Here is a 27959-nt window from a genome sequence, read left to right as displayed (position 1 = left end):
TAATAGGGTCCCGTTTTACCCTTTGGGTACGGAATCCTAAAAATGGAGATACGTTCATGATGATAATCATTATCATTTTCGTGCATTGCACATATCACACTGGTGTTTTTTTTGTCAATTTGTTAGTTCATTAGAGGTATCTTAGTGGCAGTGTTAACTAATTTGTTTTAGTACAAGCCTTTCTAAATTTAAAACATTAATTTTAACGTCTACATCAGAGTCTGTACAGCAGACCTACTTAGTGTCTTAAGAGTGACATTCCATTTCCAACTGCAGCTGCAATACTGTTCATTTTACTATGGAAACGCGTCGCTGTCATTGTCAGTTTCCATAGTAAAATGAACAGTATTGCAGCTGCAGTTGGAAATGGAATGTCACTCTAAAGGCACGTAAAAAAATCATAGAGAAAAACTAAAAATCACAATAATACTTAAAAATTGTTACATCTTATTCGCAGACTTCGATCATTTTCTTATGTGAGGAAAATGATCGACAAAAAATTACATATTATGGACCAAATAAATTAAGTAACATCTTTCAAGTTTTCAAGCGAAGCATTCCACAAATCGCTCCTCTATTATTGATTAAATAAGTTTTCTAAACTTCGCGGTTTTTATAAAAATTTGCTTGAACCGCGCCCCCTCTGCCACAGGTAGGATACTGCTATGCTAGTCGCCAATGAACCGAAAAGTACCAAAACACTGCCCCACATGGCGGCGGCGGGCGATAAGCAGAAATTTTCGTTATCCTTTGGCAGGTCTTCCGCAAATACTACACGCAAGCCCTTGGCGATGGTAGTCGAAGGCTCATAAGTCCTGTTTCCGAAATGGATGATATCTCTCCTTCTCCTTCTGGGCTCTATGCTACCAGGATTGGGGCACGCATCGCAGTCTGTCTTACACAGCTCGACGTCGCATTGGATGATCAAATCCATTTCATCAGGGAACTTGAACGCGTTGAAGAATGCGTACGCTATAATCGACGCTCCAGTATTTCCTGTCTCTCTAGTCTTCTGGAAGGCACCGAAAATCTTAGGCTTAAGCACACAGCCATTGCTGTCAGTCAAGGGAACGATATGGCGGCTTTCCGAGTCTCGCGCGACGCATTCTCGGACAAATATGTCAAAGCCGGCATCACCAGTTACTGTGACGACTAGTGTCATGATTTCTCCAATCTTGACCAAGCCGTTGGCTTCAGGCGCGAATGGACCACGTCCTATTTGGATGTCTAAACGGGCCATTGCAGTATCACCACTGAAGTTGCTCGTAATCTGGTTCAGCATACCGACGCTTAAAGAGGAAATCAGCTGCTTGGTAAGGTTGCCTTCCCACAAGCACCTGACGCGGCGAATATGGTCCCACACTTCTTGAATGCCAGGTTCGTTTTGCAGCACCAGAACATTTTCTAAGTACGCTTGACCTTCGTTCTCGAAGTCACTGAAGAACCTAGTTCCGCAGGTGTTCAAGCTGACTGTGAACGAGTATTTTATTTGGCCAGAGTTTTCTCTAACGTAAACGCATTCGGGCTCATTGAAATGGTCTTGAGAGTAGATGATTCCGTTGTAAACTTTATTGAATTCGATGTTGATGGTCATCATTTCTTTGCCGCAATCGACGGTGATAGCGTGGATGTGCGGGGGGTGACGGTCATCATCATCGGGCACTGCGGGAGTTGAAGATGAACCGTCGCTACCAGAATCTGGCAGTTGAGGCTGCTGCGGCTGCTGTGGTTCTTGGGGTTGCTGTGGCTGTTGGGGCTGCTGGGGCTGCTGGGGTTCTTCATAGGGCGGGAGAGTGGTATCATCAGGTTTGTTCGGTTGGCTGGGCTGATACGGGGGTGAGGTTGGCTGATACGCTGGTTGACTTGGCTGGTAACTCGGTTGAGTGGGCTGGCTAGGCTGGTATGAAGGTTGAGATGGTTGGCTAGGCTGGCTTGGTTGACTTGGTTGGTAGGACGGTTGGGTAGGCTGACTAGGCTGGCTGGGCTTGTACGTAGGTTGGCTAGGTTGATACGGGGCATTGTCCGGTTGTGATGGCTTGTATGATGGCTGTTCAGGTTGTGTCGGCGACGGGAATGATGGACTCGGTGATGGTTGGCTCGGCTGGTAGGACGATGACGGCCCTTCGCTATACGACGGCGTCGGACGCTGGCCAGCTGGCGGATATGGCGGTAGGTAGCTAGCTGGTTCGAATGGTCTTGGCTTTTCTGGTTTCCCTCCGAAATACTGGCGAGCTGAAAGTATACAAGAAGTAATTTAAAACGATTGTTTTTATTTATCCAGCAGGCATATGCTGTATGGCGTTATCCACTTGATAATAAATAAATTTACTGTCATTATCACGCTATCACGTAGACAAGTGCGACCATCATATCCGTACAAAACGTATTTCTGTACAAATCCCCTATTTCACTTGTTAATAGTATCTGTGCGAAAAGTGAAGAGTCGTGGAATGTATAGGGCCCGTAGTATACATTATACGACTCTCCTCTTTTCGAACAAATTCTACATTTAATTCCTAAGGCTACGGTAAGTTAAAACTTGCTTAGTCAGTGTCGAACCTTTTCTGTTCCTCTGTTGATAAAAGCCCTGAATCCATTGGAGAAGGTTGCTGACCATCTCATCGACTTCCGCCTGCTTGGCTGGCGACTGGTCGGCTGCAAGACCAGGAGTCATCAGTAATGATGAGAAGACACCAAGTCACCGATTAAATGGGGGTTTAGTGATGGTTTAGACCAGAAAATTATTAGGGTGGGAAGAGTTTCGAGACTAGCAATGTTGTTGACATTCTCAGAGAAATAATGTTCTGAAAATTTACCTAAGGAAATTTTCTTAATTTGAAATACATCTTGATAATTCTTGTCTTGTGCATTGCTATTCGAGACCAATACGATTGAATATGACAGTAGGATCACTACCGAAACACGATGACGAAGACTGGTTAGATGGGATTAACATAAGTAATATTAAATGGAGAAACAAAGTTGTCGAAGAAGGACAGAAAAGCTAATAAGTTCATAACATAATTATTTTATTAAAAGATAAATCAATATAATTATCAGATGTAATAGAAGAAGGTTAAAAATATTAGATTGAACTACTTTAGATGTACCTTACTGAAATGATAGAAATTAAAGGGTAAGGGTAAGTATACAAAATATAAAAGAAGACGAAACGAACACCAAAGGATAAACCCCACATACAATTGTGGACCTAGTGAAAAAGGGTACAAGTCTCGCACAGCTTAGTGTAAAAAGGCATAAATGTTACGTGGGACTTACGCCCTTTTACACCCGCGCTGCACGAGACTTGTACCTTTATTCACTAGGGCCACAGATATCATTTAATGAAAAGAGAAGGTATTACATAAATAAGTAAGTATACTTAGGTAAAATACTCTATGTAGAACGAGCAAGATATGGTTATGAATTAAGAAAAGGAAAGTCTAAAATATTACACAATGTACCTACAGAGTACCTAATCGTAAAACCAATAAAAATAATATACATTATACTGAAGAGTGAAGATCCATCAAGAAATATATACATATCTATATTTTTTATGTAACTCCCTACTGTCACCTCCATAAATTTTGTATTGTTTACGTCGAAATAAATCTTCTTTTTAAATAAATAATACATTTAAATAGGTATATACACATAAAACGAGTAAAATATATACAGGTACATATATTGCACAAAGAAATTATGAGCATATGTATTTACAACTGTAAAAAATTAAAACTTGTTCATGTATCGAATATTGAAAAAGTGTAGGAAAAAGTAGAAGACCAATAAAAAGGAATAAGGAGATAGTTAAGGATACAGCAAAGCGGGCTTTACATCTCCTTTTTCAGGTAAAGGAAAATTGATTGTGTAAATAAGGCAATAAGCTATGAGATTACTAAAATAGAATTTATGGATCAAAAACATGTATATATAATTAAGAATGTCATTAGCAGACATCGTAACTTTTACAGCATTTTTAATGCAGCGCAGTGGTGTTAACGGAAGTGGTATAGATAATTCCAACTGAAATGGTAAATTAAGGTTAATATTAACGTAATTAATGCTAATTAATCATTAGGGTTGAAATTGTTTATACCGATTCCGTTAACACCACTCCGCTGCACCAAAAATGCTGTAAAAGTTACGATGTCTGGTCATTAGCGATTCACATAGTAAACAGATGGATTGTAGTCACACAACGATATTAAATCGTTCTGAGGGGCTACCGCGAAAACGGAAATTCGAAAATTGCGGGGATATTTCTCTTTTACTCCCAATGAAGGCGTAATTAGAGTGACAGAGAAAACTTCGATTTTTGCGGTTATAGCCCTGTTTCTAAATCTCCATCTTAAATTTACAAGAGATCATGAGTTATTTTAAAAGATTGCATGTGGATAGAAGTCGTGAGCAGAATTTTATGTGATTTAATGTAATCGATGAAATATCGCTAGTGTGATATCAATATCAGTGTTGTGAGTAGAGATGCAACGGATAGTTGTTTGGCCGGATATCGGGTTTTCGGCCTGACTTTCGGCCGAATATCCGGTATCCGGCCGCCGAATATTCGGCCAGCGGAACTATACCTACATTTCGGTTTTTCAGGTGCGCATTCTGCAGGTTTGACCTGTTTCCTAGTAAACGTTCGCGCGGACTCATTTTTAAGTTCGAAATGCGGGTGCAAGTGGAATGATTAAATTGTTTTAATAGTTATTTGTTTTACAAGGGGGCAAAGTTGTTGTTTAACCGCTCGTGCTAAATTGATACCTGAGCAAGCGAAAGATTCCAAAATTGAACCACGAGCGTAGCGAGTGGTTCGACAAATGGAATCTTGAGCGTTGCGAGGGTTTCAAAGCACGAGGATTAAACAAAATTTGCCCCCAAGTGAAACACAAAATTTTTCACCACACCAACCCGAAGCAAATATTAAATGTAAAATATGAAACAAAATCAAACCAAATCAAATCCAAATTAATGTTATTAAATATTTATCATCCAAATCATCATTTAAAAGTCAATTCTACCAGCAAACATAAGAAAACCACTCAAAATTTGCATTTGATTACTTTGCCTCACATGTGAATAAAATGCAACTTTGCTATCAGTGTTTGAAGTGCAAAGTAAGCCTTTCCGAGCTGGTGTGGTGAAAAATAATAAACAAGTACGATTATGACCGTGTCTGTTTCTTAAATCCAATTTGTTTACTCCGAAATCAAGCAATGTTATAGATAGTGGATAGTAACCGGATATCCGGTGCATCTCTAGTTGTGAGTTGTGATGTGGGCGAGCGGGTTGGACGGTGAATGGTGGAAGTGGGTGGTATTGGTGGTAATTGTTGTGTACGTACCACTCCTAGCGCGTTTGCGTATTTTTTCTGGAAGAATAGCATTGTGTTTTACTAAATGTCATATCATGAGTCATTGTTTGAGTTTATTCTTCATTTTTAAATGATCTATAATCTAAGTGGAATATTATCCATTTATCTGGTAGTAGTTTAAGATTTCTAACAAGCTAATCGGAAAGTCATCATGCCATTTTGACTTCATGGTAGTCAGATGAAAGAATCCACGCAAGTGAAGCGGTAAAATCACTCAAATATAGACCCAAGTATAATTTATTTCAGATTTTTTTGCCTACAGGGGTCAAAAATCATGGTAAGGACCATGATGTCCCTATTGCGATTTTGTTTAGGACATAAACTGAATTGCTAAGGGACGGAGATATGCGACTTATACAGCTCCGTCCTTTAGCAATTCAGTGTAGGCACAGAATAAATAATAGTACTAGGTACAGAAGACTCACTCTCTAACAAAACGCGTCTGTCACGATCAGCTCAGATATGGCCACTAGGTGGCGACAGCGCCACGCGCGGCTTATGGGAAACCCCAAAATTGGGGTCGAACGGATGTACTTTTAGCTACCTGTAGCAAAGCGACGAAATCGCGGAGTGAGCCACGCCTGGTTTAGGTCCTAAGCCGAATCGCAATAAGGACATATTGGTAAAGCCTCAGTTTTAAAATGTTCCTTAAATGAATGATCTTACGTAGTCTCGCCTGCGTCGACTGCGCTTCGGATGCGCTGGTGCACGCCGCCGCGGCCAGCGCGCACAGCGCCAGGATAGCGCACCACCGCGCCATCTGGAATACAAAATTGGAACAATGTTACAACTGGAATCAATCAACCATCGTGTCGTATCTTAAGTACTTAGTCAGTACGAGTATCAGAAGTAGCAAGGGGAGTAAAGCTAAAGATTGTGCATAAAATACGAGTGGCACAGAGAGCCATGGAGCGCACCATGCTCGGCATCGAACTTCAAGACCGCGTGATGTATGTCGAGATCGAGGTCGAGGTGGACCAAAATGTTAACGGAATGGTGGCTGCTTACAGACGAAAGGAGTGCCTGGCGTCCGTTGGCTCGTTGAGTGGGCGACATTCGGAAGATTGCGGGTCACTTGTGGATGAGATTGGCTCAGGAGCTCAGGACCGGGGTAAGTGGCGTACTCGAATAGAGGCCATGCTCAGCAGTGGGCGATAAAAGGCTGATAGGATGATGATTATGTAGGTGTACATCATTTTCGTCTTTTGCATACTTATGCCATCTTGTGATACTTTTGCTTGTGACTATAAAACTATTGTCTGTAAATCCAAAAGGAACAGGAAATAGGTACCTAGCCTCGTTTTTGTCTTTGTCTAGCCAATTTGTGCAATTTTTTCTCACACCAATTTCACTTCCCTTGTAAAACTAGAAAAATAATTAGCTTAAAAAATGTAAATTAAGCTCACAGAGTAGGCATTGCGTAAGTTTGCACGCATTGTGCATTGTTGCGGGTTCGATTCCCAGGTTTGATCTATCGCCGTCTGCGCGTGGGCACAATGGCGTTTATCTTCGCGCCTCGATAGAGCGCCTGCGCTATGGATGTAATCGCACACTTGGCTAGTCAGGGACACATGGTAAGTGTAGTTTTAAGGTTTGCGTATCCTAGAAAATATTCTATGTTCCTAATGTATAAGTTACTAAGAGTGGTAAATGGTTTTATTTTGTTTCGTTTAGGTACATTTTCAAACAAGATGATCAGAAGCATATCGGCTTAATTGAACGTGTCCTGATATGTCTGATATATAAGTGTTTGCTTCTTATCCTGTTATATTTAATCGCTAAATCATGTTTTCAAAGCAAAGAATAGCATTAAGTAATTTTGGTTTCCCGCAGTTGCCGAAATAACAGTAATCCCAATTTGCCTATCAAGTCTCGTACTGCCAAGTAGGTATTTGATCATTCTATCAAATTTTACAAGCTCTAACTCTATTAAATTCTACATCATGGTCGAGCATTAAAGTTTGGTAATAAATAAGATTTATTAGCGATGCTAATATCGTTAACCAGTAACTAACCTTGACACGTTTTTGCACTTTTTTCCACATTTCGTCTGCGTCCCAAACGAACAATACGGTGTTAATTTAACTAACGCTCATGGCTAATTGTAAGCTTTTGTCTAATTTAATTAATTGCGTCTAGGAGTACTCGTAGTAAGTAGTCCTTTGCCATTGTGTTGTGTTTCAACAGCTGTACCAATGCCAATATATTTAATTAGGAAACTGTTCGTAATTTTTGAGACTGGGTTGGGATTCATTGTTATTTTTATGACCCTTAGCTTAAAATGCATGTGTCACGAGGACTCTTCGTGTCCTTCGGGTCTTAATAATATGTAAGTAAGACTTAATTTAAAACACTCAAAAACTTATTATATTTCATTGAGGGCGGATTTAAATCTTCTCGGGGCAGAGGTGTACGGTTGGAGCCGGTAAAGGTTTATTTGACGTTCATAAGCGCATTGTAATATGCCTACTTGAATAAACTATTTCTTATCTTTTCTTTAAAATAATATAAGGCCTCAGTTACACTTGTAAGTTTTACTTACGTAAGTAGGGACAAAGCTATTTGTTAGAATGAGATAACGATATTCATCTCTCATTCTGTAGTATAGCCGTGTCCCTACTTACGTAAGTAAAACTTACAAGTGTAACTCAGGCCTGTCTACACACAAGGCTTCTTTTAAATGGAATAGGAATGAAATAGAATAAGTTTTTGAGGGTTAAAAACTTAGTCTTATTTTTACCCGTGTTTTATATTTAGGTACCCCATCTGACTCTATGAGTTTTGAATAGTTCGTGTGGTTTTTACACACACTGTAGGTTAGCGAACCGAAGGACCTTATACAATAGACTCTAAAACCATGGAATATTGTGGTTAGCGATACTAATACAATTTCATTCTCACCTCACGTTATGACAGCCGTTGCGAAAATATCTGTTAAGTTGTAGCGTAACGTAAATAAATAGACGTTTGTGCAATATAGTAAACACGGGTCGCGGGCGCAGGTCATTCCGCACATAAGTGTCAACTTTTATGCAAATCGCCTGGGCCTATGAAATTTTAGATGAGTTAAACCTTTCACCTTTTCAGGTAAACGTATGAAGTGCAGCATTGTTTCAAATAGTAAACTCACGTAAGACAACGTAACACGCATAATTTACCAACATTTAATTTATTCCGTTAAATTAAGAATATAAGTTTACAAGAAACATCTGAAGTTTTTTTTTTCGTTATCATATGAAAAAAAAAAATAGGTTTTTTAGAAATTGCAGAACACGCTAACAATGCTAACATAACAGTAACCCAATGTAAAAAATCATGCAAAATAATGAATTGGCCTTCTATTGACCTCTATATTCATTCATGTTTTATTGATAATTTCAACTTGTTTGATAATCGAAGCTTAGGTCACGAGTCACACATTTAAATAACTCTTTTGCTATTAACTAATATCCTATATTATAGGCGCCCGTTACCATCCATGAACTGAGAACGTTAATTTCACACAACAACAATGACTTCCAAAAGTAACAATATCATTGTAAACCAATGTCGGTCTTGAGTTAAACTATGAAGGTTTATATAAGTTCACAAAAATCTAGCTCGAATACGACAATGAAACGTGCTAAAATAGCCGTATTACATAAGGCTAACTTCAGCTTTATATCCGAGTGAATAAAATTTATAATTGCTAATCAGAGAAAGGTCGTTGTGACGTTTTGGCGTGAGCTGCGCACGCGTTGCGAATGTTACATTGTTTTGAATAGTTTTGGGTTTGTGATGACCTCTGTTAATGTTGTGTCATAAAATGTCAAAGTTGAGACACTTCGTGCGGACAGGTTCAAGTGTCTTTTAATAGTTTTTAAATTCTTAGATGACGGGTTGTAGCTAGGGTTGCAAATAGAAAAAAAACCAAATGTTTTTTTTCAAATTTATGAAAAAACACATGAAAAAAAACCTGGCACCATGGTTTTTTTTCTAAATTAGGTTTTTTTTCAGATGAACAAAAATATGCCACAATAACGGTTTTTCGTGATTTATTTATATAAGGGCCACTTGCATCATTCAGTAACCCGGGGTTAACCGGTTAAACCTTGTGTTACCATGGTTTACTAGTACAAGTTGAAACTGGGTTAACGGTTTAACCGTTTAACCCCGGGCTAGTGGGATGGTGCAAGTGGGGCTAAGTAACTTAAAACTAAGTGCCCCGATGCGGCGACGAGAGGCGTTGGTGTTGCCAACAGTAAATTGCGATAACTACCACTACAGATTTCATTTAATTGTTGTTATTAATCAAAGTTGTTAAATTAAATTGGTTTAATGGTTAACATAAAGTCTAAAACAAGTAAAACAACCGTATAAAAGTATTAACTGCCTTGCAAATTTTGAGTTTTTATACTTTTGAATAAAAACGTACTCCAGAAAAAAAACGGTTTTATTTCACGGTTCTTTTTATGTTTTTTTTTCAAGTCAGAAAAAAAACCGTTTTTTTACAACCCTAGTTGTAGCTAATTCAATTGGAAGGCTTAAGCTTATTTCCGTACGATTTGTTAAACTTGTTTTTTTTTAATGAATATTATGTACTAGTCATTGATTATGAAATGCCAGCGTAATACATATTAATATTGGCAGTTATATAACATGTAGACAGCTTGTAGATACTTACCTATAAATAGAAAATATTGAGTATTTTAAATCTTCTACTTAGCTTTTTGGTAATAAGTAGTCACTAAACGACAGTACCGTAAAACGGGGTGAGTAGGTTTCGCTGGGAGAGTTGGGTTATGAATGGGGAGAGACGGTTTGAGAGGGGGGTGAGAAGGGATTTTAAGACTGCTACAAAAATAATGTATTCCAATTTAAAATGGGGCTATAATAATACGCATAATAAAAAAAAATCGATCCAACAATCTTCCAATATCACCTTTGTATGAAAAACCCTCTCACCCCAAATACGAGGCACTACGGGGTGAGGTGGGTTTTCCTCTTTATCGTCAAAGTTATGAAATGGAACTACCCAAAATAAAATACAAACGTCCGAGCCATTTATTATATACACCATTCAGTTTTCACATGTAAAAATAAAATTTTATCGAGGTTTGAAAGTCAAATTTCACCCAACTCACCCCATTTTACGGTATGTTGTAGATGTAGAGTGTAGACATATGTGTTCATTTTCACCTTCATAAGAAGAGGAGTCATACTGTCAGTAGATAGGTGCTAGTCATCCAATAATTACATAAACGTACCAAATACGTAAGTATTTATATTCCTTACATAACAACAGTTACTGGAAATGGTAGTTAAGATATGAAACTACAAAGAGGGTCAAAGGCAACCCACGTTTATTTTAGTTGTAAATATACTCAATTTTATTGCTTAATTTTGCTGCTGCTGATATATAGTCGGTTATTTATATCGTATTCTAAAATAGCGCCACCTTTTATAGAAGTTGCTCTAACTCTTAGGTACAGTACAGCCCGCTAAAGTGCAACAGTGCTAAGCTCATAATTTTGCTGACTGAAGAAGAAAATAAGTTCATATATACCTACGATTTATACAAATGTAGGTAATATATAACTGAAGCGCCCTGTAGCGGCTGTATGTCCTATACTCGTAGGACTGTAGCCCAAAAGAAATGAATTTGTTTTGATTAATGTTCCGTGAGATGTACCTCAGGTAATGAGACTGACATCATAATTTATATTTTAACCAGTCATGATTTACAATTTATGTGCTGCAGACTTTACCACTGTTTGCAGATCCTAGGAAACTCTAATGATGGAAAGCGCATTGTTACCAGCATGCACATGCATGTTGTTTTACCTAACACTTAGCGAATAACAATGTAATATTCGAGTTACATATTTGCTTCCTTTGTTATAATCTTAGTGAAACCGCTTTGGTGTTTGGGTTTTACCAACCTATTGGAAACACTTTCGGTTGTTTAAGCATAAAATTTGAGGTTTATCAGTTTAGTTTAGCAGAGGGCTAGATTACCTAAGCGTTGGAAGTACCTACCTCCTATTTTACTAGCGTAGTGCAACATTGAAAGAAATTTAGGTAAATTTCAAGTTAATTTGGAAATATAGTATAAATATATACCTACATAGATTTACCTAATATGAAGCTCCTGGAAATTGTTGCGTCAATAATTAAGACCCATATTTTGCATGAGAGGCACTAAGAAAAATGTCCTTGTACAAGAGGGACATATTTATTTTGGGGACATTTTTTGAATAAGACTTTTGTGTAAAGAGGCAATGAAATGGGCGAAATGTCTGCTTAATCGTATTTTCATCAAAGAAAGTTCAAGTGGAAATATTACACGTCTCGTGTCAATCACATATCACAAGTATTACCTAATACAAGCTTTCACGACACAATGCCTTTTCTCAATTAAAATCTTGTTCATGCAAGGATGACAGTTTGCACTTAACATTCAATTTTAATATCAATTTATTGGAATTATCGTTCTCCCGTTTTGGTGAAAACGGATGTCGGGATGGTGCCGTTTGTGAAATAGTGTATTAAATCCCGCTTTCTCCGGCGCATCGCCAAATAAGTCACGAGCTGCTTGTTACTGCCAACAGTCTGGGAACCGCGCCGATAGTGATCCAATAGACATTCGCGTTTAGGTTTGGGGCATTGAATTTAACTGGTGAATGATAGAAATATCTATGCGTACAGCACAAGGTACAGTCACATTTTTTCAAGCTAATAAATGTTAATGTGAATTATTTGCGTGTAGGTGTGTCAACCAAACAGCAAACCTCTTTATTGGTCATTGGAGGAACCGACGACCGTACTCCACAGCTACTTAGGTACTTGAAGTCGAGCTAGATACTTATATGAGTTAGTGCGCGAGAACGCATGTCATGCTAATAAGCGGTAGGTAGGTATGCGGCGCGATTCGGGAAATTAATTAGAGATACGATATCTGTAACTAGATACGATATAGTAAAGATATTGTGACGTTCCACGGAAAAAGGTACCTTATGGCGGCCGGCGCTCACGTCGCATAGCGCCGCAATAATATTGGAGCAGCGATAATAATAGCGTAAGCGCCAACCGCCATAACGTAAGGTACCTTATGGCGGCTTAAGGTACCTGTGGGACGTGACATATCTTCATTATTTCTTTACTATTTCATATCTAGTGAGTCTCTTAATCATTTCCCGAATCGAGCCGTAATATTGCCTATGGTTTATGAATTGACAATTAACAAATTCGACATAATTATATATTACAGAATACTTACACAAGTTTATTGGTAAAATTAAAGTATATTTTACTAGTCAAAATAAAATACTTGCATACGTTTTTATTCATTCTGGAAAGGCTTGTGATGAATAAATATGATGTGGATCTTTTTTGTCGCACAGTCCTATGAATTATTGGCAGCCCAATGACCATTGCGAAGAAAAGAAAGCTAACAACTATCATCCATTGATTACACCTGTATTCATCTCAATTGGCCCAAATACAAGCCTCATCCAACCACCAAGGCATGATGTAATCGATCGAACAATGATCGTGATCGATCGATACTCGCGATTCTTATCCGATATCGATTGTGGTCGCGTTTCTTAATACGCTGAGTGAGGTAATGCGAAATCTGTGCTAAATTGATCTGTCATATGCATAAAGGATGACTCACGTTTCACGTTAGACCGGGCCGAGACCGGGCCGGAGCTTCTGGTGCTTGATTCCTTGATTTTTTATGGAAAGGTCTACGTGATCGCCGAATAGGGAATGCAATAACCAGCCGAACTTTATAACCGGTTTCGGTTACGGTTATGCCCGATAAATAACCGAATATCGGTTATAATTGGTTATGGTTATTTTCAACAAAAAATGATAAATTTACAATAAAATAATTAAAATATTACGAAAATAAAGGTAAAGTATTAGGGAATGTGAGTATAAGTCTTCGTTTTTTAATAAAACATACAAAATACAGAAAAAGCAAAATATGACCTTGAACGTGATACAATATTCAATAAAAATATTTCATAATAAGGGAAGTAAATTTGGTATATTTTCATTATTAAAGTACACGAATGACAAAAAATATAGTCACAGGCTTCACAGCCAAAAAAGGCAGGATTTTGTAGTCATTAGATGATAAAAACATAGAATTCAAGTCATAGTCAGGTTATTCGAGTTTCTAATATTCGGTTATGAAATTTTGTAAAAATTTGCATTCCCTATCGCCGAATTACCCTCAGGATGACTCATGCTGAGAAGTCCGACATGTAATTTTCTATGACGGCTGATCGGTGATCATGTGGTGCTTTCCATAGAAAACGAAGCGCCGGAAGCTCCGGCCTGGCCCCGGCCCGGTCAAGCGTTAGTTATACTTAAGATTTATATATTTAGATTCCTTAAAAGTTTGATACCTAATTACATTTTGATTTTGTTGATATCAATATTGACATAGGTAATGTAATGAGTTCGCTAAGTAAGGCCGACAAAGGAATGTTGATGCTTAAAATCGAAATGCCTAAGAGTCAAGCCAGAGTTAGAACTCGGCATATGATTTGTTCTAATTGGTACTAGGAGCTTATGTAATATTTGTTTTCAACTTTCAAATGAACATATAAAATTTTAACGTTTACAAAACCAAAACAAACCATAATTATTATAATAGTGACGTAAGTTTATCTTAAAATATTAATTATTTACCTTCTCTGCGCCCAATTAAAATGCTTCAATGTAACCGCAGCATCGCCTGTATTTACCGGGCAATTAACGGCCGTAAATTTAGCATAAGCGAATGTGGAATGCAATTTGGAGGTTAAACGACGTGTGCGCCGAAAGATGTAGGGCCTGATTCGGATTTAAAAATAGACATTTATTAGATATCTTTTAGACATCACCAAGATACGATAACGATATGTTTAAGATCTAACCTGTCAAATTTGACATTTGCGCGATTCCAATATATATAGAGATCCAATTCACATCTAATAGATATCTTACTCTATCTAACGTAAAAGTGACATTGGTTGCCCGAATTGCGCTGCAAAAGAGAACTAGTTGATATCTAAACTATAACGTATCTAGAATGGATCTAGTACGTGTCGTCTCTTGTGAATATCTTGAAGATCGAATACGGCAGTATGTTATGTGCTTAATTGCTCGGTGATAGGTGAGATGGGATGCTTCCCTAACTTATATTTAGCATAGTTCATATTTTATTCGGTACACTTACGTTTCGAATGATGTAATAAAAAAAACATAAAAGAAGAGTTATGTTTAAAGTGTATTGAACTTTCAATGTTTGTGAGTTGACCGAGCGTTAGTGAACGACTCCGTTTTAGCTTGGGCATAAATGCTTTCGTAGGTATGTTCGGAATTCCGGATGTTCACTTCAGGTAGCAATTCTCAACCGATTCTGTAAAGAATTTTTGAGCAGTATTTTATGAGCAGGTATCTTATATATCTTATGGGTATTCAGTTAGTGGATTTTTTTGAAAATGGAGTTATATAATACATTTATTCGGTTTTAAGTTATGCTCGCGAAGTCTACAAGTTTATAAAGCCACTATTAGATTATTTGGGTCAAATCATGCAAGTTGAAGTTCGATTGTAGGTACTTACTGAAATCTAGCATTAAATAGCTTCATAACCTCGGCGGCAACAGTACCATAACCGTTAAACTGGTCATATAAACTCTAATAATAAACACAACTTCACCAAATTCAGGCTCGTTACATTCGTTTTGATGAGTAGTTAGTTGATGACTCTGTTCAAAGCACAGTTGGCAATAAAAGTTTGAACATAAAATTAAAATGATAGACACTTATTTCTTAAGAGTTTGTTGTGCCCCCCAATTGGAGGTGAATGCAGTAAGTTCGTGACCCTTGTCATGTCGTTTTCAATGCAACCAATTTTCTGTAACACTACCGTATTCGAACTTCAAGATATTCACAAGAGACGACACGTACTAGATCCATTCTAGATACGTTATAGTTTAGATATCAACTAGTTCTCTTTTGCAGCGCAATTCGGGAAACCAATGTCACTTTTACGTTAGATAGAGTAAGATATCTATTAGATGTGAATTGGATCTCTAAGTCATATCCTGTGGCCATCGTTCAAGAGTATCTCCAGAATCGCGCAAATGTCAAATTTGACAGGTTAGATCTTAAACATATCGTTATCGTATCTTGGTGATGTCTAAAATATATCTAATAGATGGCTATTTCAAAATCCGAATCGGGCCCACAGTCAAGTGTTATTTTTCTCACCGTATCGCTTGCAGGCTCGACTAATTATTATCGGTAAAAACTATAAAAACAAGACATGTGACTATTTTAGCCATTGTTTAGTTTATTACTTTAGATAGTTGAATCGGTGAGGTAAAGTGGTTGTCCAATTCATTAAGTATACAGAGTATCAATAGCTTACGCTACTATTTTGTGAATAAATGCAAAAGAAAATGGTTATAAAATACAAGTTTTGGGAACAAAACAATTTTTTTATGAAATATTTATGTTTTTAAAGTAGTCACACTATACTAGGTATATTTTAAAATATAATCTGAAATAGTTATGTATTATTTTAGATATTATTTATTGTTGCTTTATGGTTCATTTTCAGTTTTTCTGGAGGCATGCAGGTACCTACAGATTGTCTGGAAACTATCTGTACGATAATTTGGATTTGGCCTTCAACACACATTAAAACAACAGCAGATCGACGTCATAAGTCTAATATCACATTTTGCTATTTGTCAACTTTAAACGGTTCCACTTAAGCTTACAGTACCTACTATTTTTCTGTACATAGCCCATAACCTGTAGTCATCCTCCCTAAATACAGTTTTTACCGGAGTTACACATCGATCCGCTTGGACAAGCATTAACATGTAAAACTATTGATTATTTCTCAATTCGGACGCGGAATATTCGTACTTGGTAAGAACATTACGCGCCATAAAAATAACAGCAGCGGCGGGTAATATATAGTTTAGCATATTTTGCAAGTGTGAGGACTGAGGACATTGCGGTTATGTCATTACCCATAGAAGAACGGCAAATATTTCAATATTTCGTGAATTCGGATTACACAACAGTATTTAAACAATTATTATTAACATGTAGTTTAACAGTGACATCTTGAAGGTGTTGCTAATATTATACATTTGTACGTACAATTGGATGTGGTGTGCATGCCCCATGCATCGTGGTGTGAGACAAGGGGATGTGATATCCCCCAAATTGTTCACAAATGCTTTGGAGGATATGTTTAAAACGCTCGACTGGAAGGAACATGGTATTAACATTAATGGCGAATACATCTCACACTTGCGATTTGCCGACGACATCGTTATAATGGCTGAGACGTTGCAGGATTTAGAGCATATGCTGACCGGTCTAGCTGATTCTTCTCAACGCATAGGTCTCCGGATGAATTTGGACAAAACGAAAGTTATGTTCAACGAACGTGTTGCTCCGGGACCTATTGCAATACAAGGGGCTGTTCTCGAGGTTGTTCAGGAATACGTCTACCTCGGGCAAATACTGCAGTTAGGACGGAACAACTTCGAGAAAGAGTCGAATAGAAGGATACAGCTGGGCTGGGCAGCATATGGGAAGCTGCGTCGAGTCTTCACGTCGTCAATCCCACAGAGTCTGAAGACAAAAGTCTTCAATCAGTGCGTCCTGCCCGTGATGACATACGGAGCCGAAACGTGGACACTCACGGTAGGACTGGTTCATAAATTCAAAGTCGCTCAGCGAGCTATGGAAAGGGCCATGCTCGGAGTCTCTCTGAGGGATCGTATTCGAAATGAAGTCATCCGTCAGAGAACTAAAGTCGTCGACATAGCCCACCGGATTAGCAAGCTGAAGTGGCAGTGGGCCGGTCATATTAGCCGTAGAACCGATAACCGTTGGGGTAGACGAGTTCTCGAGTGGAGACCGCGCATCGGCAAGCGTAGCGTAGGACGCCCTCAGACTAGATGGAGCGATGACCTTCGCAAGGCGGCTGGCAAGAGCTGGATCAGAGTTGCCGCAAATCGTGCTCAATGGCGTGCAATAGGAGAGGCCTATGTCCAGCAGTGGACGAGAGTAGGCTGATGATGATGATGATGGTGACGTACAATTGGTATTATTACGTCTATTCAAACTAATTTTCGATCGGTACCTAATTCTTCAGAGATTTATACATATGTAACTCAAAAATAACCTTATTACGGTGGAAGTATTCATACTCGTAAGTAGCAAAATAGTCCTATAAGCATTAAAGTTGTGCGCAGAGAAGCACTTTTTTTCTAAAGCTACGTGTAACTATCTTATACTAATCAAGTTATTATTAACTTAACACATCAACATGTTGAAACATAACAAGCAAGTTCAAAAATCTTCCTATACGTAATCAAATGCAGAACGCATGTAAAAGGCCATTATACATGACCCTCCTTGTTACGTTCGGTTAATATGTCAAGCGTACTCAGAAAGCTTGTGTCAATACATACAAAGTCATTACACTGCACAAATGACTCCATCGTGGCCTCAAAAAGCATTAGAATCCAAACTATTGCGTCACTTCAGTTACGTGCGGAATGAATGGAAGACCTTAATGCGTTAGTTTTGAAGGGCTGAATAAAATTGGAAAGACATCAACACGGATTTATGGAGATTATGACTTGACGAAATAGGTACTACATATTTTATTTCGATATTTTTATTGATGATGCTGAGATGCTTATTACAAATGAGACGCTTCACTACAAGACCTAATCTTTTTGTGTTAAATCCGTATAGAACAGGTGGCCTAGCCTAGCCAAGGTGACAATCGCTTGTGCATGCATCGCTATCGAATCGCTTTGTGTCTCTCACTCTACCATAATAGTATGTCAGTGACAGTTGCGTTTCGTTCGCTGCTGAGCGATTAGCATGTTATCTACGGGGCCAGTACATTTAAATAATGATAGTAATCGAAATTTTATATTAAAGGAAAAAATTGAAAAATTACGGTTTTTAGGGTTCCGTACCCAAAGGGTAAAACGGGACCCTATTACTAAGACTTCGCTGTCCGTCCGTCCGCCCGTCCGTCTGTCCGTCTGTCTGTCACCAGGCTGTATCTCACGAACCGTGATAGCTAGACAGTTGAAATTTTCACAGATGATGTATTTCTGTTGCCGCTATAACAACAAATACTAAAAACAGAATAAAATAAAGATTTAAGTGGGGCTCCCATACAGCAAACGTGATTTTTGACCAAAGTTAAGCAACGTCGGGCGTGGTCAGTACTTGGATGGGTGACCGTTTTCTTTTTTGCATTTTTTCCGTTTTTTTTTTGCTTTATGGTACGGAACCTTTCGTGCGCGAGTCCGACTCGCACTTGCCCGGTTTTTTTTCCTTTAATATAAAGTTTGGAATATCGCTCGCAGACGTATCTGCATGTTTAAAAAATTTATAGTAATCGATATTTAAAAAGAGACTAATTATCTAACACCGCCGAGAGCCTAGTTAGGGGCCAAACGTTGACTAACACACACACACACACACACACACACACACACATTAAATATACTTAAGTACTCTGCTATCATCGCAAGGCGTATAAAAATTAGGAAATCCATGTCCTTAAAGTTTAGCAGTATATGCAAAGTGTTTATACTGTATTGTATGCGTGTGAACACTTTTTGCTACCGATACCATCGCGTGCGCATGCTACCGTGAAACGTCGAAAGGTCGTATGTGGCCATAAAATTGTAATATCTGTACGATATTTCAAAGAATATTGGAGCAACTGTATGTAGGTAAATTATTTGGAGCGCTGCAATGCTCAACAGAATTCAAATTAATGAGATATTAAGTTTGATTTATGAGAGATTGGGCATTATACAGGTTTTTGTTCAATTGTAGAAGGTTGAGACGTGGATCAGAATTTTGTCCTAGTTTTTGGTAGATTAAAAAGTGGTACTTACATGGTTACAAGACCATTTGAGTCGCTTAACTTAAAACTCGGGTAAATCCATCTGTCAGATTATGCGATTTTGGTATTAAGAAAAGGTAATAGGGTAGAGATTTTCTGAGAGGGTCGAATGGATTTACCAGAGTTTGAAGTTAAGCGACACATTAATGCGTTTTAGATAGTTATTGGCAAATTGCTTATTTAGGTATTACTCCAAAGATTATAATGCTTGTTAACGCCACTTGCACCATTCCACTAACCCGGGGTTAACCGGTTAAATCTTAAGTAACCATGGTTACCAGTACATTTTGAGTTATCGGTTTAACCGCTTAACCCCGGGTTAGTGGGATAGTGCAAGTGGCGCTTATTGAAAAAGTTTATAAGTGTGTGAGGTTTGGTTTTGACAGAATTAATATCAATACTAGTTGATTAGGCCGTTAGTGCAAATAATTAACCAATAACGATAACTTGTTAAGGAACTCGAAACAATTATGACAATGACATGAAAATATTTCGGTCATACGCAGAGTTATATGTGAACTATGAACCCACACGTACCTATCAATCAACTTCTTCAATCGTAAGTAAAAACTTTGATTAACTCCTCGATTGGCAGAAACACATTACCCTCCTTTAACCAGCACGTTGTCATAACTCTATTGAACGAAGTGAGATAGAAAGATAAGAAAATACAATTAATGTGCACGAGCATTCACAGACGTTATGCAAAATCTGGGAAAAGGATCCGCCATTGTTTCAAATTTGACGTTTTGAAACCGGTAATTTTAAACTCAACGCTGCGGTTGGTCAATGAAGATAACAAGCATTTATGTACATTAATGATTGTGAGATCAGATGTTTGGCTAATTACTGCTTTTAAATTGTTTCAAGATATGAATGAATGAATTTAACTCGCTTGAACATATTCTGTGTCACCCTTAATGAAAAAGGACCTCGTTGATGTCTTAATTACACACTTGCTAGAAAAAGATCTCATTTCATGCAGGTGTCATAGGACAATTATTCCCGCGGGAGTTAAGGATTGTGAAAAAAAGCTATAGCTCCCGAGTGAGTTATAGCTTTGTTTTTAATTATGTCAGTATTAATAAATACAAAATTAATATGTACCAAGTAGGTATATGAGTTTTACTTATAAAATACTGACGTTAATAATTTAATATTTTAGTTCAAATTAAAAATACTTAATGTGATTAATTTAATAGCTGTTAAAAATAGCGATATAATCAAGCTTTTCAGGCCTAAGCACGGTACTCTACTGAAAAGCTCTCCATTATACGACGATTGTATAAAATACTAGTAAATGCAGCTTTACTGTACCTCTAATTACAAACAACGTTAAGCACAATTAAATAAATGTGACATAAACGTCTGTACTATAATCTGGGTTACCTGGTTAAACAAGATGTATAATTGTGGCTACCTTCATCCGACAAGCGATTATGATCTAAAAATAAGCTTGTCCGATTATGATGCAACTTTCCACGTAACAATAGCTGCGAAAGGTCAAAAGTTCTTTTTTAGACTATGAGAATTAGACGGTCATGGGTTATTAGTTAAACTAAATTAGAACAATTGAAGACATATTACTTATTATGTGCCGCAAAAGAAAAAGGTTTTAGAGTTAAGTCATGGTCAAACTAACGAATTAAGTATTTAAAGGTATACTTAACTACAGCTTAGAGTACTCGTACCTAAGGTACTCGTATTTCATAAGACCAAAAGTGTAATTAACAGATTTTTTTTTAGATTTGAACTACACCCCATTGTGACCTAACTTACCCAAGTTAATTGATCATTCCATGGAAAATTAGAAAGTACTTATAGGAAAAAAACTTCACCCGGATAATTCAGAAAGTACAGCAAAAATATATTAGCTGGTCTTTAACTTATTACAAAAATAACTAATTTTCATATCTTCTGGTAGCATAATCTCTGCACTGGCAAGAACTATTAGAAGATCATTTATAAATTATACAAGCTGTGTGTGTGTGAGTGTGTGTGTGTGTGTGTGTGTTTAGTTGAGTACCTAGCTAGTAAGAAAAAATTGCATGCTACTTCAAGTGAAATGTACGCATCCAACATTACCGTCCACTGCTCTGCCTACTATTCATACTTCAACGTTACACCAACGAGATAAAGTGGTCAGTTCTGTTGGCAGCACAAATCATAAGGAAGAGTAACCATAACATAATATATCACATTGTGCACGCAAACATTATGTCAGTATGTTATGTTTTGACTTATTACGATATGGAAGATGTGAATTCAAATTGTTTGTCGTGCGGAGTCATTACCTACTGCCTACATGTTACTTGGTTCCTAGTATAATTTGACCCGATGATTCTTAAATATTATATGCAATAGGAGACCAGATATATACTAGTCCTGTATTATTGAGATTGGCTTTGCCAATGACAACCCACAATTGCATGTGCGCAAGAGCATCTTAGATTAGTGGTTGTTTAACCCAATTATTCGATTGGGCTGATTTCAAGTTGTTTGTGATTTTGCAAGCTGTTTGTTTCTGGTACTTGGGTGGTCTATTGGGAATAAGGATTTATAATTATACAAGCTAATGCCTAAGTGTTTGCATCGCTTGCATATGCAAGTAATTAAAACCAAGTGCTTAATTAAATTTAATACCACTGAGATTGCCTTTCCGTATAAAATTGGCCGATGTACCTAATTACATTTTACGAACTTGACGACTTTATACAGAAGCTTATATTTATTAATTAAGTAAATTTGATTATTTTCTGCCATAGAATGTACGTTAAATATGATTAGTTAAATATGACCGTTAGGAAATGTTATTGGCATTGCATTAGATTTAAATAAGTCTACCTATGATCTGTGTGGCTATTGACAGAAAATGACCCGATACAGTTGAATAAATTTTAGCAACCTAAACATCCATCTAAATGATTTGATTTTTTGACTGGTCGGGACCAAAGGTATACCGAATACCTTATGTCTTCGACAACAGTAAAGGCATATTAATATCATAATATGGAAAGTATCCTACACACTTACGACCCTTAAACAAAATGTCAGACGTAAAAGCTGTGAGTGTTAGCGCGCACGAAATGCCATAGGGTACGGCATAGAGACATCAAAAACATAATTACAGTCACACAAAGCCGCGGGGCTATCCTATCACCAAATTAACATTAAGAGCCAAACACGTCAATATTTGGATTTTTTGTTTAGGTACGTACCACGTACATACTCTGTAGGTACTTGTTGTATACTTTAGGTATTTAAATAAAAGTAGTTAGCCAGTTGAAGGTAGAAGAAAATATTACCTACATGACCAAATAACGTAGGTTAAAGTCAGGTCGTTCAGAGACTGATCAAGGAGGTTTTATATTTGGTTGGTTAACCAATAAATGTTATAACTACCGGTAAAATTGTTTATTTAATTTTATTTAAAGTTTACGTTAATTCCGGCAAATCATACACTATATCATAAACTCGTTTCAAACACGCGACATACCAGTTTTACGGCAAAACACGTCCTTCGATGCACATTAAACCATTATAAATTGCATAGAGTGCATCACGGATCAGCACGTTGGGTTCCAGGTTCACTTTCGCTGACCCTAGCCCCGACCCGCCGCCTTTCGATTTCACCTGGACTTATGACACTCGGAACTCGGAAGGAAGCTCCGCGTGTGTCGAGGCTGTTATTGCCTATTGCCTATTGTTATTCTGTTATTGTACGTGATTATAACTAGCACCAGCGCCATGTAAATTAATTAGTAAGTAGATGTAAAATCTAATTGCGATTTGATTCGACGATCAAAAAACGATTTGATTAGTCTTCTAATAAAATAAAGATCGATCATTAGATCACGCGACAGCCGCACATAGCGCAAACGCAACAACGCATCATAACGAAAATAAGACTACAGACCACCAAGTATAAAAACGCCATTTTAGACCTGTGACCTGTAATAATATGTTAATTAAATAAAGGCCGCAAAATTAATGTCTATTTTGTAGGTAAAACCATCGTGTTACATATTTTTGCGGCTTTCGAAGAGTAACATATTATTGCAGTTGATTGTACCCACCCTAGGATATTAGATATAATAGCCAAATATCATAAAATTTTAATTGTTGTAGTGCTTAATTAAATTTTCGTTAATTAGGTTGTCAGTTTCCGCATATTGACTTACCTTGTTATAAACCATTGTCAATTTGAAGTGACCTTTCCCAAAGCATGCAAATTGGACATTTAATAACAATAAAATACACATTGTTATAAAGGAAACTTAATTTACGATTATCATCCGTCATATATCTTTCTTTCAATCCGATCCGTAGCAATTCAAACCTTATTTCGACAGAGTTAAGTATTTTTATTGAATGGTCGTTCCGAGATGAATTTATGATGATCTGTCGTATGATGATAATGGTACAAATTGCGTAATGATCGTCACGATGATTTGAGCTAATGATATTCGAATAAACTTAATGTTTACTTCATTTGTTTGTATTGTGAAGGCCAAGTTATTGGGTCAACCGTGATACATTATAAAACACTTTCGACGGGGACCTACGAGTATCTATATTATTAGTCCCATAAAAAGGCTAACCTCTTCGTGGGTTTTTGAGGCTGACCACGTACGTGTAGAAGCACTTAATGCTTCTACATTTAACAAGTTACTGACAAAATGTTACTTTTGGCACACGTATTTTTGGTGGCTCTTTCGATACGTTCCATTCTAGACGGTAATATGGACTAGGTACTTATGACAGCTGTGTCGGGTCGCACCCTACCGCTCTGGGGTGGTCGTATCTGTCCTCGTTGTAAGGACGCTGGGGTGTCGGACTCACACTTTTATTACTAATCCTCCTGTTCTTTAATGTTGGTCTACCAATTTCTTCTCGAGACCTTTTGAAATGAGCCCAAGATCGAAGCGTTTTTTCGTCGAGGAGATCCTTTGGCCTTTCCCCATCATTATCGGACTCGCGTACCAAGGTTTCCGTTCTACCAACAATTCCCAAATACCTGACAGTCAATTTTATATTGTTGTGATGCGATTAAGCAACTCAAAACTGTTGTCCAATGGAGACTGCACAATTATGTTATTAATGACCATTTTGATTGAGCAAGTGGTGAGTCATTGTGCAGTTAAGATTAAGAATCGAAACATCGCGATACGATATTCCTTTATTAAGCCAAATGTCAGATTATTTTTTAACGCTTAAAGCAAAGTGACGGCCGGGTAAGTTGTGTGACCTATGACTATGGTGTCTTGCTCATGAATAAAATACGATATAGGTACCGTGAAGGATGTAACAAAGCTACGAGTGATTTATCTATTGGACAAGGTAAACCTAGTGGGCCAAAAATAGGGACATTAACCACGAAATCGCGAAAAAAAAATTTGGCTGTTTCATACATCTTGGCTAGTCCTTTTTCTAGGGGACGGTAATATTTTTTTTGTCACGATTTCGGGGTTGGTCCCGTATAGTAAAAGTTGCTCAGTATACTCCCAAAAACTCCCTGGCAACGGGAATGCAGTTATTTTTTAGCCACCGTATATAATATGAAATATCAATCAGAAGTCCAAACAACGTCGAAAAACTAAATAGCAGATTACCTAAAGATGCAGTAATGTAACTAACGCTACGTCTTACGTAGGCGAACAACGCGCGAACGCGGCGCGGCGCGGCGCGGCGAAAGCGGCCGCCGCCGCGCCGCGCCGCGCCGCGCCGCCTGACATTCGCGTGCAAATCGCGCCGCACCGCGTTCGCAACGAGATCGCTTACGTAGGACACTTCTATGGGCATCAAAGGATTGATTTCGCCGCGCCGCGCCGCGCCGCGTTCGCGCGTTGTTCGCCTACGTAAGACGTAGCGTAAGCAATGCTAATGATGAACATAGATACTTAATAATCATGATTATCAATTTCACTTTCTAAGACACTCGATAATTTTCTATAATCGGTAGTGAATCTTCATTGAAATCGTAAGTGGTCGTAGTCGGTGCGTGTGGACTGCACCGGTAATGACCCCATCACCCCAGGTTTAAGAAAAGGCGTATGTCACTGAGAGAGGGCGTTGAGATACGGCTTTTAAACGGTGCTGATGGCTAGGGGAAAACGGCTGACATTTATCCGATACTTACCATTAGATAAACGTGCAGTATGTTTATTTATATATTTCTAAGTTCTCTAGAACATTTCCACTCCAGCGATTTCGATAAAAATTAATGATATGGGCTTAAAAAGACAAAGATTTTATTCATATTTAATTTGTCTAATATGTATATACTTATATCGTTTTACGAAGTTTTCTGTGTCACCCAAATCCTAATCGGGAATAGTTTATAAAGATAGGTATATAAAATAAGTTTGATCTGCAAATATTTAAGCTAAAATAAATAACAATGAAAATATACAAAATATAATGCCTAATGTTTAAAATAATCACAACCCGCAATGTTGTCAAATTTTCTCAAATCAGTGACGCAACTAGGTAAATCGCATAAAAATTGCAACATTAAGTATTACCTATTATAGCTTTATGATAAGGAGGAGTTGATGAAAGTATTCGAATATTTTAGACCAACATATCTAGGCAATCGTCGGTTTTAGTTTTAAGTACCGTAAAACGGGGTGAGTAGGTTTCGCGGGGAGAGTTGGGTTATGAATGGGGAGAGAAGGTTTGAGAGAGGGGTGAGAAGGGATTTTAAGGCTATTGCTACAAAAATAATGTATTCCAATTTAAAATGGGGCTATAGTAATACGCATAATAAAAAAAATCGATCCAACAATCTTCCAAATGATTTTGGAAGATTGTTGGATCCTTTGTATGAAAAACCCTCTCACCCCAAATACGAGGCACTACGGGGTGAGGTGGGTTTCCTCTTTATCGTCAAAGTTATGAAATGGAACTACCCAAAATAAAATACAAACTAAAATACAAACGTCCGAACCACTTATTATATACACCATTCAGTTTTCACATGTAAAAATAAAATTTTATCGAGGTTTGAAAGTCAAATTCCACCCAACTCACCCCATTTTACGGTATCTAAAGTAAAACCTGCCGAGATGTAAGTCTTATAGGCCTCTGAATGGCTAGACCGCTAGAGAATAAAATCTGTAAATTGTGAAATTATAATTTCTTTAGAAAATGAAAGACGAATTAGAGTGTGATTATTATAAACTAAGATGGATGTCACATACTAAAGAAAAGGTAACCAAGCCCTCTCCTAGTGGCCTAGTCCAAAATCGAACCAGCGCGGCGTTTTCAACTCTTAGGGGCATTGACACCATTCACTAACCCGAAGTTAACCGGTTATACCTGGAGTTAACATAGTTACCAATACAATTTAAGACTGGGTTAACGGTTTAACCGCTTAACCCCGGGTTAATGGGATGGTGCAAGAAGATGATGCCACAAACCAAAAATAATGAATTAATTTGTTCCCAAGTTATAGTCTGATTATGATGATTATCCGTGGATTCAATATAAACAGGTAGTAAAAAGCGAGGCGGCGGTCTCATGCCCTCGTTGTTTTCATTCTCAGGGTACTTGCCGAAGACACATTTATACGTAATTGTGAATTGTAATTGCATTCTCGATACACTCGTAAATCAATATTGTTGGGTACCGAGACTGAGTATACTCGTAAATCAATCGGTATTGTTGAGTGTTGATTTGCAGGATTAGCACTGAGTTTGCTTTGTTTAACCTTTATGTATAATACAATAAAATAAATTATGGTAGTTGCTATGTAGTTGCAGGTATACATTTATATCATAAATAAGAAATTGGTCGGTTTTTACCCTAAATACAGGTACTAGTGGCTCTGTGGGCTGTAATAGACCTAGCGAGTACAACTTCAAACTGAAAAGCCTCACCATTTTGGAAAAAAAAAATCCAAAATATGAATCACAATAAAAATATAATTATTTAATTATCGAACCTGCTAACAAAATTTCACGAGAATCGGTTTAGAATTGCAACCTGAGAAGAACATCCGGACGTAAGAAAGCATTTTTGCCTAACCTGAAACGGAGACCTTCGCTAACGCTCGGTCAATAAACAAACCAAGAATATAGTAGCTACAATTAAGATCATATGTATGCACATTTAGGTACCTACATACATATATTAGAATTTAAATTCAAGAGTTGCACTTTTGAGAACATTATGTTTAAGTGGATTACCTAACAACTAAGTTAAATATTTGATTTAAAAAAAATAGGAATTTCATTTAGTACCTACAAAAATTTTTGGTACAAAGGTAAATTAATACTTATAAGTATATCCAATAATTATCCATATCGTAATTGTTAGTTATTAACTGGAAGCACTAAACTCACCTTAATATTTCTAAACTCAAGGCACGGAAGAAACAACTCGTCAATTCACAACACTAGTCACCAAATTTTGCAATTTCCGAAAAAACTGAAAAGGTACACAGTATCAAGCGAACGTGTGGGACTCGAATGCACGCGTGCGATCCATAGACCACGCTTTTAACCTTTCCGCTACGTTTACCACCACCATAGATAGACCTGCCCTTTCAAACATCGCTACATCTACGCGAGCTTTACTTAAGCTGGCAAACTTACCAACTTGACATGACCTCTTGTGAAGAGATTGA

At 37.6% G+C, this 27959-nt stretch overlaps 2 protein-coding genes across 2 annotated transcripts in view; one reads left to right on the top strand and one right to left on the bottom strand.

Moving 5' to 3' along the window:
- Positions 1-41: 41 nt before the first annotated feature.
- Positions 42-27939, bottom strand: LOC134673706 (uncharacterized). Its single transcript, XM_063531706.1, has 6 exons — positions 27676-27939; positions 6047-6140; positions 5351-5377; positions 2560-2655; positions 379-2232; positions 42-245 (listed from the first exon to the last, which is right to left on the bottom strand). The coding sequence occupies exons 2-5, from the start codon at positions 6138-6140 to the stop codon at positions 614-616; spliced, it is 1836 nt and encodes a 611-aa protein (XP_063387776.1). The 5' UTR covers positions 27676-27939; the 3' UTR covers positions 42-245; positions 379-613.
- LOC134674230 (uncharacterized) overlaps positions 6287-27959 on the top strand; it is a 31880-nt gene continuing 10207 nt past the window's right edge. The window contains exon 1 of the mRNA XM_063532290.1: positions 6287-6491. Coding sequence (XP_063388360.1) covers positions 6287-6491 — 205 coding nt within the window. The remainder of the gene's footprint in view (positions 6492-27959) is intronic.

Source organism: Cydia fagiglandana, chromosome 19 (genome assembly GCF_963556715.1).
Source record: "Cydia fagiglandana chromosome 19, ilCydFagi1.1, whole genome shotgun sequence".
Taxonomy (NCBI): domain Eukaryota; kingdom Metazoa; phylum Arthropoda; class Insecta; order Lepidoptera; family Tortricidae; genus Cydia; species Cydia fagiglandana.
The sequence above is the reverse complement of the archived record's forward strand: the minus strand, read 5'-3'. Positions and strand labels throughout refer to the sequence as shown.

Bases quoted from the DNA above. Each gene is read 5' to 3' on its own strand.
- LOC134673706 (XM_063531706.1), bottom strand. From the start codon at position 6,140: ATGGCGCGGTGGTGCGCTATCCTGGCGCTGTGCGCGCTGGCCGCGGCG. The intron at 2,656-5,350 runs GTACGTACACAA...CTGGTCTTGCAG, and splicing joins ACGCAAACGCGCTAGGAGTG to CCGACCAGTCGCCAGCCAAG. The intron at 2,233-2,559 runs GTTCGACACTGA...GTATACTTTCAG, and splicing joins TCAACAGAGGAACAGAAAAG to CTCGCCAGTATTTCGGAGGG.